This window comes from Salvelinus sp. IW2-2015, linkage group LG12, assembly GCF_002910315.2.
Source record: "Salvelinus sp. IW2-2015 linkage group LG12, ASM291031v2, whole genome shotgun sequence".
Lineage (NCBI taxonomy): Eukaryota > Metazoa > Chordata > Actinopteri > Salmoniformes > Salmonidae > Salvelinus > Salvelinus sp. IW2-2015.
In genome coordinates, this window is record NC_036852.1 from 10,389,893 (window position 1) to 10,402,503 (window position 12,611).

The following is a 12,611-nucleotide window of genomic DNA, read 5'->3' on the forward strand; positions in this document are numbered from 1 at the left end:
AGGGAGAAATATGACTTTGCCCTTAAGGATTTTTAATGATTACGGTACCTTAGAAACACACACCCATCTCCATAGGGCGTTCCAAATGACACCCTATTCCCTATAATATACATTGTGTTTTCACAGTAAGATTTTTWATAGTTTGTTTTGGAACTGCGTAGCGTGTTTGACATAGGTRAAGTGGACCCTCTTTTTAAGGCCCAGTGCAGTCAATGTGATTTTCCTGTGTTTTCTATATATTTCCACACTATGAGGTTGGAATAATACTGKGAAATTGCGAAGATGATGATAATGCTCTTTTAGCTGAAATTTCAGCATGTTTTGGTGGGATGGAGTTTTGGCCTGCCAGGTAAYCTCACCTAGCAGTAGATGTTAATAGACCAATAAGGAAGAGAGTTCCAAACCTCTCTGCCATTAACAGCTAATTTGTTTTCCCATCCCCACTCAGACCTCTCCAAGACTGCTCTGTGCTATTTATTTTATTTTATTAACAATCACAGTAAGGTACTTAATTGTTACCCAGAAATKATTTGATATTGAGATTAAAACGGCTGCATTGGACCTTTTAAAGGACAGAACACACCGTAACTGATATTGGCCTGCTGGGTGTCGACGAACGGTGCTGATTCAACATGTAGCGATTTAATATGCTACCCGATGCTTTTAACCGTTCATTGACGTAGTCTGTTACATGTAGCGATTTAATATGCTACCCGATGCTTTTAACCGTTCATTGACGTAGTCTGTTTTTAGCTTTTAAAGGTCATCTTGAAATACAGACAATTAGGGCTGTCCCCGACAAAAGAAAATCATTCATATGCACATTTTCKTGAAACAGTCACTGTCAAAGTCATGTGGTTAATCAAAATTCAATCTAATTGAAAATGATTCAAACCTAAAAAGTAACTTATATTGCCATTTCCAACTATGTAAAAATAGCCTACATAAAGCCAACAAATAAAACTATTGCAGCCTGCAGGTAGAAAATATCCTGATCAAAATAAATATCCTATGAATCACATTGGCTACACATGGCCTAACTGCAACTAACTTGAAACATTGTAGCAACTATTAACTTGGGTCCAGCTGAAGCTGGCGCTAGCTAACTGTATAAAATATTCTGGGCCCTCAGTTTCCCACGCCAGTGAGCTCGGGACAGACACAGCTGTAGGCTATTTGCGCAAGGGATAAGAAGCAGTGCTTGACTTGGGCAGGAGCTCACCGGAGCTGAGTACCGACACCTCWAATGTTCTACTGCTAGAGGTCCTGTTCCTCTTATAGAATATTAGCTAAAAGGTATTGTGGAGCTCCTAAATATAAACAGTACCAGCACACAAAATGAGTACCTGGAACTTATTTCAGTCCAACTCCAGCACTGATAAGCAGTAATCAGGTAGACCTATTTTATGACGTTTCCACTGAATCAGAGCATGCAATTTTTCCYTTTCACGCTGGGTGATAATCGAAAGGGAGAGAGCAGGGAAGATTTTTMAAATGCATTGAGGAACTATTGTAATTCTCAATGGATGTAAAAACAGACTTTGTTTGCTTGCTGTTTGAGCTGAAGAACACATTACTTTGAGAAGCTCCACAGGTCATTAGTGGTGGTGCGTTAAGCCAATCAGAAATACTATCAGATCCCCAAATGGGCACATGTATATGCCTACATTTGCATGCAGGCCAGCTGTCCTATAGGCCTACTTCTATGTGTGCGCGTCCTTACTCAACGTTGACAGGAGCGGTCCAAACAAAAGACAATAATTTGATTGAAAAAAAGACTGGTAAATGGAATCAAATAAACCTAAACATGTTTCTTACAAGTGTAGCATAGGTTGTGCACTCTGTGTCCACTCTGACAATGAAAACGGAAAGACTGGAATAATGATATTGAATGCATTAACAGAAATTACCATAACCAAAGTAACAAACTTTGTAGATAAGAAATGATAAGAATTAACGGTAAATGTACTACTGGTGATATACAGTACCAGCCAAAAGTTTGGACACACCTACTCATGCAAGGGCTTTTCTTTATTTGTACTATTTTCTACATTTATCAAAACTATATAACACATATGGAATCATGTAGCAACCAAAAAAAGTGTTAAACATATCAAAGCTTTGCACGCTCTTGGCATTCTCTCAACCAGCTTCACCTGGAAAGCTTTTCCAACAGTCTTGAAGGAGTTCCCACATATGCTGAGCACTTGTTGACTGCTTTTCCTTCACTCTGCGGGCCAACTCATCTCAAACCAGCTCAATTGGGTTGAGGTCGGGTGATTGTGGAGGCCAGGTCATCTGATGCAGCACTCCATCACTCTCCTTCTTGGTAGAATAGCCCTTACACAGCCTAGAGGTGTGTTGGGTCATTGTCCTATTGAAAAACAAATGATAGTCCCACTAAGCCCAAACCAGATGGGATGGCGTATCGATGCAGAAGTAAACCACAGTCAGTGTCACCAGCAAAGCACCTGCATACCATCACACATCTTCCTCCGAGCTTCACGGTGGGAACCATACATGCAAAAATCATCCATTCACCTACTCTACGTTTCACAAAGACACGGCGGTTGGAACCAAAAATCTCAAATTTGGACTCATCAGACCAAAGGACAGATTTCTACTAGTCTAATGTCCATTCCTCAAGTTTCTTGGCCAAAGCAAGTCATTTCTTCTTATTGGTGTCCTTTAGTAGTGGTTTCTTTGCAGCAATTTCACCATGAAGGCCTGATTCACGGTATCCTCTGAACAGTTGATGTTGAGATGTGTCTGTTACTTGAATTCTGTAAAGCATTTATTTGGGCTGCAATTTCTGAGGCTGGTAACTTTTAATGAACTTGTCCTCTGCAGCAGAGGTAACTCTGAGTCTTCCTTTCCTTTGGMGGTCCTCATGGGAGCCAGTTTCATCATAGCGCTTGAAGAAACTTTCAAAGATCTTGAAATTTTCCGCATTGATTGACCTTCAAGCGCTATGATGGACTGTTGTTTCTCTTTGCTTATTTGAGCTGTTTTTGCCATAATATGGACTTGGTCTTTTACCAAATAGAGATATCTTCTGTATACCCACCCMTACCTTGTCACAAAACAACTGATTGGCTCAAACGCATTAAGAAGGAAAGACATTCCACAAATTGACTTAACAAGGCACACCTGCTAATTGAAATGCATTCCAGGTGACTACCTCATGAACCTGGTTGAGAGAATGCCAATAGTGTGCAAAGCTKTAATCAAAGCAAAGGGTGGCTACTTTGAAGAATCTCAAATATAAAATATATTTTGGTTTGTTAAACACTTTTTTGCGTTACTACATGATTCCATATGTTATTTCATAGTTTGTCTTCACTATTATTCTACAATGTAGAAAATACAAAAAATATTAGTAGGTATTAGCCCTTGAATTAGTAGGTGTATCCAAACTTTTTGACTGGTACTGTATGTAATGGAGAATTGTTATACACTAATAATCAAATGGAAACAATTCACACAATCAAGTTATGAAATAATGAATGTGCACAAATTGGCGGGAGAGTGCGCATTCTGGAGAGAGAAGTGCATTGTGCATCTGGGCGCATGGTCAATCCGACATCTGCATTGGCCTTGGCCATGCAGCATTTACGTTGATGCAGCATTTACGTTGATACAGCCTCAGCAGAAGTCAGGGCATTCATACTTCTTGCACTTCACGGAGCAGTGCAGAGCTGTTGTCAAGGAAGTGAGTTTTGTTTTCTGCAGGATGTACCGCCCCCACCTACCATCAACCAATCATGTCAATGCGGAGCTATGCAGAGCCCTCCGCATTGTTACAAAATTTGGGAGGCGCATGGCGATGCGACGCAGAGCTCAGTTTGGCCTGTGGATGCATCTGGAGGCTCCGCAGTTGCGTCACACCCTCCATATGAAGCCTYCGACCACATTTTTGGATCAAGCATAAATTGTTTTAAAGTCTAGGCCTCCACAATGGAATAGTTCAGAGGGGGCACAAATGTGTATGTGTGTGTGTGTGTGTATATATATATATATATATAATTTGTTACTGCTCGACTAAAACAATCTTGGTCGACCAACAGCCTAACTACCAAACAATCGACATGTCGACTAATTGGCGTTAGCCCCACAGACAGTAGTCTTGATCATAAGTACCTGCAGGTCAAACCTCTCACTGCCCTGCCACGTATGTGGGGGCTCCCTCTTCTGGCTGAATTGGGAAATCCACCAAGATACAGTTGTGGGTTTTGTCACATTGGTTAGAAAAAGTAATTAGCGTAGACATTGGTTCACATATTTGCAGGATGATTGTACAATATCCCCTTTGGGGCTGCTGTCTGTAATAAGGATTTCTGTAAAGTGCCATCATAGGCACAAAAAACAATCAAGTGTCACACACAACATCATCTGGTGTTGGCTTTTCTTTTATGGTGGGCCAGGCATCCACCCCTGACCTGTCATTTCCTTTTTTCTGTCCATCATGACTAAAAGGGAAATGCCGTTATTTCAATGCCGTAGCTGGTACAGCGCATCATGGTGGTCCTCTATGCATCCGCCAGCTCATCTACTGTCTGTCTGCTTTCTAACTGASGCCTTTCACCGCCATGATAAGCCAATGATTTGCTCTCTGTGGTCCTGTACAAAAACGACCCMTAGACCCTACCACCTAAACAATTGATCTATTTTGTATATTTTTAAGAATTGGATAGATTGTAGCTCAACCTTTTTCTCTATTACTTACACCCATCTAGTATTCTTGGATCTACGGAAGTGCCTAGGGGGGTRGAGGCAAGGGGTTTGGAGAGGGCCTCTGTCTGGGTAACCAGCGGTAAGCGACTAGGAGCCAACGGGACATCACACAACATCAATATAACATTCAGCTTTTTGTTTTGTTTTATAATTTTTTTTGCTCATAAGTCAAATGACTCCACTCGTCATTCAAATGCCTTATTATGAGCTTGCAGGATCTACATTGCATACACATACACTATATATACAAAAGTATGTGCACACCACTTCAAATTAGTGGATTTGGCTACTTCCGCCACACCCGTTGCTGACAACTGTATAACATCGAGCACATAGCAATGTAATCTCCAMAGACAAACATTGGCATTAGAATGGCCTTACTGAAGAGCTCAGTGACTTTCATAGGATGCCACCTTTCCAACAAGTCAGTTTGTCAAATTTCTGCCCTGCTAGAGTTGCCCCGATCAATTGTAAGTGCTGTTATTGTGAAGTGGAACGTCTTGGAGCAGCAACGGCTCCGCCGTGAAGTGGTTGGCTTCACAAGCTCACAGAACGGCATTGCCGAGTGCTCAAGCGTGTAGCTTGTAAAAATCGTCTCTCCTCGGTTCCAACCGTCACTACCAAGTTCCAAACTGCCTCTGGAAGCAATGTCAGCACAATAACTGTTAGTCTGGAGCTTCATGAAATGGGTTTCCATGGCCGAGCAGCCGCACACATGCCTAAGATCACCATGCACAATGCCAAGTGTCAGCTGGAGTGGTGTAACGCTCGCCGCCATTGGACTGTGGAGAAGTGGAAACGCGTTCTCTGGAGTAATGAATCACGCTTCACCATCTGGTAGTCTGACGGAAAAATCTGGGTTTGGTGGATGCCTGGAGAATGCTACCTTCCGAATGCATAGTGCCAACTGTAAGTTTTGGTGGAGGAGGAATAATGGTCTGGGGCAGTTTTTCATGGTTCGGGCCCCTTAGTTCTAGTGAAGGGAGATCTTAACGCTACAGCATACAATGACATTCTAGACGATTCTGTGCTTCCAACTTTGTGGTGACAGTTTGGGAAAGGCCCTTTCCTGTTTCAGCATGACAATGCCCCTGTGCACAAAGTGAGGTCCATACAGAAATGGTTTGTCAAGATCGGTGTGGAAGAACTTGACTGGACTGCACGCCGTACCTGACGTCAAAGGGAGAGGGACCAACTCCATATTAATGCCCATGTTTTGGAATGAGATGCTCGACTAGCAGGTGTCCACATACTTTGTCATCTAGTGTATGTTAGGGATTGTTTTTTTTAGCCACCCTACAACGACAATCTGGCTCTTGTGCAATCTTTCCTGGATTCCTTGCATCCTCTCTTCTCGCCTCTTTCTCAAAAGGCATTGGAGAAGGTCAGAGGGAACTTGGATCTTCTCCTCCAATATGGTTGAGAAGAAGGTGAGGGGATCAGATGTGAGGAATCACGGAAAGATTAAATGAGATGGAGCCAATCATTTGAAAAGGTTTAGACAATGAACTGATGTTTTTGTTTTCCATTTTTCTTTTTCTTCACCTCTCCCGCAGATTATCCTGAAGTAACTGTCAGGATGGAAATGGAGTGTCAAGAAGCTGCCCTACAAAGCCCAAAACAGCCCTTCTTCTGTACATACTACCTTCCCCTTCCACTACAGCAACCTGCATGCTAAGAGTGTAATACTACCAATTAACCATAAGACTTGAGTGCTGGTGTAAGAAGATACACACAACAAAAATATGTATATGTATTGCTAGGAAACTATTGCCATGAAAATTATGACAAAAAAATTATATGTACTGAACTACATACACTTAGTGGAGAGATGGTGATGAGTTCATTTTAACTATTGTTTTCTCTGTTAAAGTAATATGGGTCTTTTATATTTTGTTTTCAAAACGGAACCTCGATCTGCACAAATGTTCACCCTTTGAAAACACCTTATTTGCACTATAAGAGAACTAGTGCTTATTGTCAAAAGTGCTTAATTGTTTTAAACAGGAGAGTCACAGAGAAGCCCCTGGTTGCAACTGGCGCTCCAGACCAAGCTAGAAGGGATTGTTTTACTTTTTGTTTGTTTTAATTATTTTTWAAAAGACAAATGTTAGGGCAGACTATATGCTTATGTTTACTCAATGACTGTCCTCTTAATGATGATTTGAACGTGCTCCCCCATCACCCCTTTAAAACGGTGTGGTATGCGCTCCATATGAACCACTTGCCAACATTTAATCTCTGGAAAACCAACGGCTTGCCAAACGAATGTCATCGCGACTGACAGATTGACGGACAGAAGCGATCTGCAAGRAAACAGACGTGGAACAGCTTCGTGGCCAAAACGTGCAGTCGGGCCTCGTTTTTGTGCACGTCTGGGGGATAAAATAACCTAGAATTTCAATTTCTTCTCCTTTGTTAAATTTTCAGTTTTACTTTTGGATGGGTGCTGACATTGGCTTGTGGGTGTATTTGTGTATGTGGTTGGTTGGGTGGGAGCCTCAGATGGGTCGGTGTTGGGGAGAGTTATACTGGCATCAGGGAGTGCTACTAGCCTATATGGCTCCGGTTTGTGTGCCAAGGGCTTAACGAAAGCTTGCGGGTGGCTGAAAGCATGTGGCGGGAGGGAGCCTCAGCCTGATGGGCCAAGCCATGGACATCTGCCAGCAGACTGGAACAGACAGACTAAGTCCACCAGCGGCCCCAAAGTCAAGACCACAGGGACAAGGCCTTTGGGGGAGTTAGGGGTGGGGCTAGAAGGAGGGATAAGGGTGAGATCGGCTAGGGGTGAAACAAGTGCTACGACTCAACAAAAAAAAGGTGCATTCGAAGATGCTAGTCATCGTCGTGAGATGACTTGAAGTTTTTGACTGGAGGGCTATCTGTGACTGTCAGTCGTCACCCTGCTATCACCGAGAATCCTGTTTCTATTTGAGAAAAACTGTAGAAGTGCCTAAAAATCCTTTAACTTTAAAACAACAAGCATCTGGAGAAACATACTTTGTCAAAGAAAAAACAAGAATATACAAAAGGATGGTTCAAGCAAAGTTCCCAAAAGTATGTTGACCTATTTAGAGAAAAGACTATTCACTTTTCATGCAGATGCCATGGTTAAAGCAGTACCCTAGTGTTATTGTAAACAAATATTTAACACGACAAAAAGTAACTTTCTGAAAAGAAAATATATAAACTAACCAAGATAGCTTGGTAGAATGTTTGATAAATATTTCATGATGTAATATTTTGTTCTTACCATAGGTTTTTAGTAGTTTACATTGGAAAAAAGTGATTGAGAATACAGGAAATTGTGACGTGTGTGTGATGTATGTAACGTGTCTCATACTTTGAGAGTTTATATTCATGGTTGTAGCAGCAATGTATTCACGTTTATTTCAATTTGTTTTATGATGKTAAGCATCATGGTATGTGTGTCACCAGAACAATCTGTTATTGTATGCCATGATATAGTTAATAGTGTACTAGCATTGTTTAAACCAACCTCCACGTTATTACCTAATATGTTTTATGAGACGTATGTATTTTGACTCAATCACATTTCTTGATACTACACAACCAATTATTTACCTTGTGTATATGTGTGTTCAACAAAAAAGATCAGAATCATGACATTTTCATGGCGCTTGATCGACACAGACAATCCACAACGAGACACCTTTGGTTAAAAAATAATATGGCACTGGTCTTAGAATTATTCTTTCTTTCTTTYTGTTCACTTTCACTGAGATTTTCTTCTAAAAAGTTACAGTTTTAATGTAATTTTTGGTGTGGAAGGTGATCGAAGATATTTTTKGGGTAATTTATCGTATTTTATTGTTTTGTCAAAAGAGTCAGAATGATGTAACCTATTCTATTTTGAAATGAATGTAATTTATTGAGCTGTGCGTCCCTACAAGGTCTGGTCTCTAGTCAGCCAATGAGATGCAGATCAGGAGCAAGGGGGTGGAGTCTTAAAAAGCCACCAATAGAATGCTACTGGATSTCCCTTGCCTTGTCATCAACACAGTTCATCACATTACAGTAATGAGCAAGGCTTTAGAATTGCTTATATTGTTYAACAAAAAAAGAGAAAAGAAAATAAGAATGTTAATTGTATAGGTGACATTTTACCCAAAAAATAATTTTAAAAATATGTACTTTTCACTAGTATTTCATAACAATATTAAGTTGTTGCTGTGGCAACATAAAGTTGCAATTACTAAAGTTCTGTATTTTTGTAAATTATCTAATCGTTAAGTTTACTTTTTTTTCTAGAACACTGCACACATCACTAGATTGTAAAGCAGATTTCAACATTTCTTATTTGTCGTGATTATGACAATTTTCCTTAGCAGCCTCTGTAAAGGTGTAACTTTAACACTTAACATGTAATAGACAAAGTTACCAATGATATTTAGGATGAAATTATAACAAATGATCTATTAATTGAATAGTTATGATGTACAACTTTTMCCCTGAGAAAGGACCACTGGTTTCATGCACACCAATGGAAAAGTATTTAGGAATGTAGTTTGTTAAATTGTTTATCATCAGTTAAGGATTGCACTTCTTCCGGTAAAATAAAACATTTCATTATTACCGATGAAAATGTCATTAGGTATGGCAAAGTTACTATACACCAGTAATACAGTAATTCTGTATAATAGTCACTACCAGTTCGTATCACAGAAATAACCTTTGAACATCTTGCATGAAAAAAAGAAGTTTTTATTAATAAACGATAACCTACTGAATGTTTCTAGTTATACCGAAAAACACAAAAAATAGTCTGCACATGAGACACAATTCCAAGTTGTCCTCAAATGGGGTCATGGTTGTGCCCAAGAGAATGGAATTGTGCTGAGAAATGTAATTTATTTAAATGAAATGTGTTGACATTGACTGACTGATGATAAGAGAAAAAGATATAAGCACTTGGGTCAGCTGAGCAGACACGGCTTATCCAAACACTTTGCCTTGTCGTTAGTCCATCGTGCTTAAGGTTTTATGTTCCAGAGCTGTTAAAAATACAATTTTAAAGGCTGTAAACTGGTCTCTGCTGAACAGACTTTTTTGTTTATATATATATATATATAATGCTAAAATGTAAACTTAAAACTATTTTTATTTATATACATAAATTAAATTGTTTGAAGTTTTTACTTTTTTGCATTTTTAAAAGGTGAGGCCAAAAGGATTGACTGCTGTACAGAAAGCAGTCTTGTGTTCTAAGCCCCGTTTGAATACTTTAATAACACACCCTTCCTTACTTTCTGATCTAACACTATTTGGTAGGTGTAAGCAACAGTTCTATCACATAGCTTTCCCCAATCCGGCCATGTCAGATTAGGTATTTCTTCAAGGAAGTGGGAAGGAACGATGCTTTTGTTAAAGTATTGGAACAGGGCCCTATTATGTCCTTGTAGAGAGCTTGACGATGAGGGCTGTGGCCAACATGCGATGCTGAATGGTCCCTAAAAGGACTGCCGCCAGGGTCGTATTCACTAGGAAGCAAACGTGCCGAAACGGAAGGGACTAACTGAACTTGTCCAATAAGAAACGCTTGTTTTCGTTTAACATTGCAAAATGTTTCGCTACAGTGTGCACTATTGAATATTACCCAGGTAATGAATTGAGACTGCTTTGCCATCAGAAATGCAGTATCCCATCTACTTTGCAAARAAATATATATAAAGAGTAAAAGACAAGACCCTCATTGGATTTTTAGTTTTGATGTAACCATTTTTCTGTTTTCTTTGTGCGTATAGTTTGTGCTATTTTATGTTACTATAGTCAAATGTTTTGGTTCCAGCAAGATAGTGTAAAATCTATTGAAATAAAGAAAAAATGGAAAGGACGTTTGTTGAAATTACCTTATTTATGTGAATAATGACTGCGATATGCGCTTGTCTTACCTACCTTAGTTGAATGCCCTAACTGTATGTCGCTCTGGACAAGTGTATGCTAATGGCCAAAATGTAAAAATGAATAATGCTCTTATGGACATGGTGAATGACAGACATGCTACAACAGGGTTCCCCAACTGGCGGCCCATGGGCCGAATTTGGCCCGCGGCTGATATTGTGGCCCAACGTTTTCTAAGTAAAACATTTTATTTATTTTTAATATTTTATTGTTGGACATAAGACTATAAAAATTACACAAATCAGCTCCAAGTGATTTACAATTTGGAAATCTTTTCCAAAGTATCCCCCACACATGTAAGGTTTGAAATTACTGTTTTAGTCAAATATATCTGTTTTGTTTTCTTGCSKTCAATTTGCAGTCTACAAATGATTTGTAATTATGTTCCAGCCCCCTGACCATTCGCTCAGGAAAAAATTGTCCCGCAGCTGAATGTAGTTGATGATCCCTGTGCTACAACATGCATGTTGCAGATCAATAGATACGAGGAACAAAGAAAAAAAACATTTCAGAAWGCACGACAAGATTCAATTTTTTTTGTCCATTTCATGAAGCCCTTTTTACATAAGCAGTTTGCATAAAGTTTTACAGTTACACGGTCTAGACCGCAAAGAGGAACCAATGCAGCAGAAGCGAAAGCACAGTGGCCAGGAAAAACTCCCTAATATATATATATATTGTTCATTTATAGTTTAAAGTTCTAAAGTTTGTCTTGTTGCTTAATTGACCAAGGAGCAGGACCATTTTAAATAACTGCCACTGTATTCCTGTGGTTCTCATTCAAACCTTGTGGTTCAAATCCATGTTCATTTTATGCCAATTTAAAAAATKGTTATAATTCAAAAAGTATAAATATGATACAAAATCGGAATGTAGACAATCTAAGTTGGGTCAGTCTGAACGTCTCAACGTTGGTTTGGTGTTGATAGCTTAAATAGTGAAAGAGGAGATGGGTTTAGAATTATTTTTTATCATTAATGCATTGGGAGCTCATTTAATATTGTTGTAATACAAAAAGTATACATGCTTTCAAAAATATTTTCTTAGGCAATCTAAATTGGGTCAGTCTGTACATTTGGAAGTTGGTTTTGTGTTAATCGCTTTAGTTTGAACCTTCTGACAGTTCTGTGGCAGTTCTTCCGCCATTGAAATGAATGGACGTCCGTCTGCACATGTCAACATTGATTTGGGGTTTGTAGCATAAATGGTTCAAGAACAGTGGAGGATCCAACATGGAAGTGTGTATGGGCATTGTTGGTTTGGGTCTGTTGGTGGGAATGCAAAGCTTTGCTAGTGTGTTTTGAAGCTTTTGGAGGTAGAACAAAACTCATGCTATGACACTTAGGTGGATACAGAATTGTTTGAGCAGCTGAGGTAGATTGTATGGACAAAAACAAATGTTGCTTTTTACATTTTGTAGTGCCTTCTCACTACATGATAGGTATAGTTCTGACATTACAATTTCACCTTACCTGCGCCAGGTATGAACACCATCTAGAAAAAATKTAAGGAGAGCCGCACACTCTAGCTCAGATGCAATAATTGAGTAACCTAATATCCAACGTTTTGACAGACAAGCTGTCTTCATCAGGGTATAATGACAAACACTGCAGGGTGACTAGTTTATATAGTGTCAAAGGGACACACACAGGTGTCTGTAATCATGGCCGAGTGTGGCCTGATATCATTGGTTAATTCTCAGATGTAAAAAATAATATACCAAAAACATGAATGGATAGCATATGATCACAGATACAATTTGGCTACAAAGGCCTACAAACATTTACAATAGCAAAATCACAATAATGGCTTCATATCAAAGTCTACGTTGAGACCGAAGGGAGCAAGGGTCTTTTAAATTAAAGATCCAGGCAGCCTCTCGTTTTAACAATAAATTGTCGAGGTCACCCGGTGACATGTTCAAAGCCGACATAACGTAGGGACGAAATCGAGTT

At 39.5% G+C, this 12,611-nt stretch overlaps 1 protein-coding gene across 9 annotated transcripts in view; it reads left to right on the forward strand.

Annotated features, from left to right (window-relative positions):
• Nucleotides 1-10,588, forward strand: part of LOC111971023 (muscleblind-like protein 2a) — an 89,208-nt gene extending 78,620 nt beyond the window's left edge. For all 9 annotated transcript variants that reach the window (XM_023997824.2, XM_023997826.2, XM_023997825.2 and 6 more), the window contains one exon: nt 6,291-10,588. In XM_023997824.2, the coding sequence (XP_023853592.1) occupies nt 6,291-6,305 (15 nt within the window). In that variant the 3' untranslated portion in view covers nt 6,306-10,588. The remainder of the gene's footprint in view (nt 1-6,290) is intronic.
• Nucleotides 10,589-12,611: the final 2,023 nt, after the last annotated feature.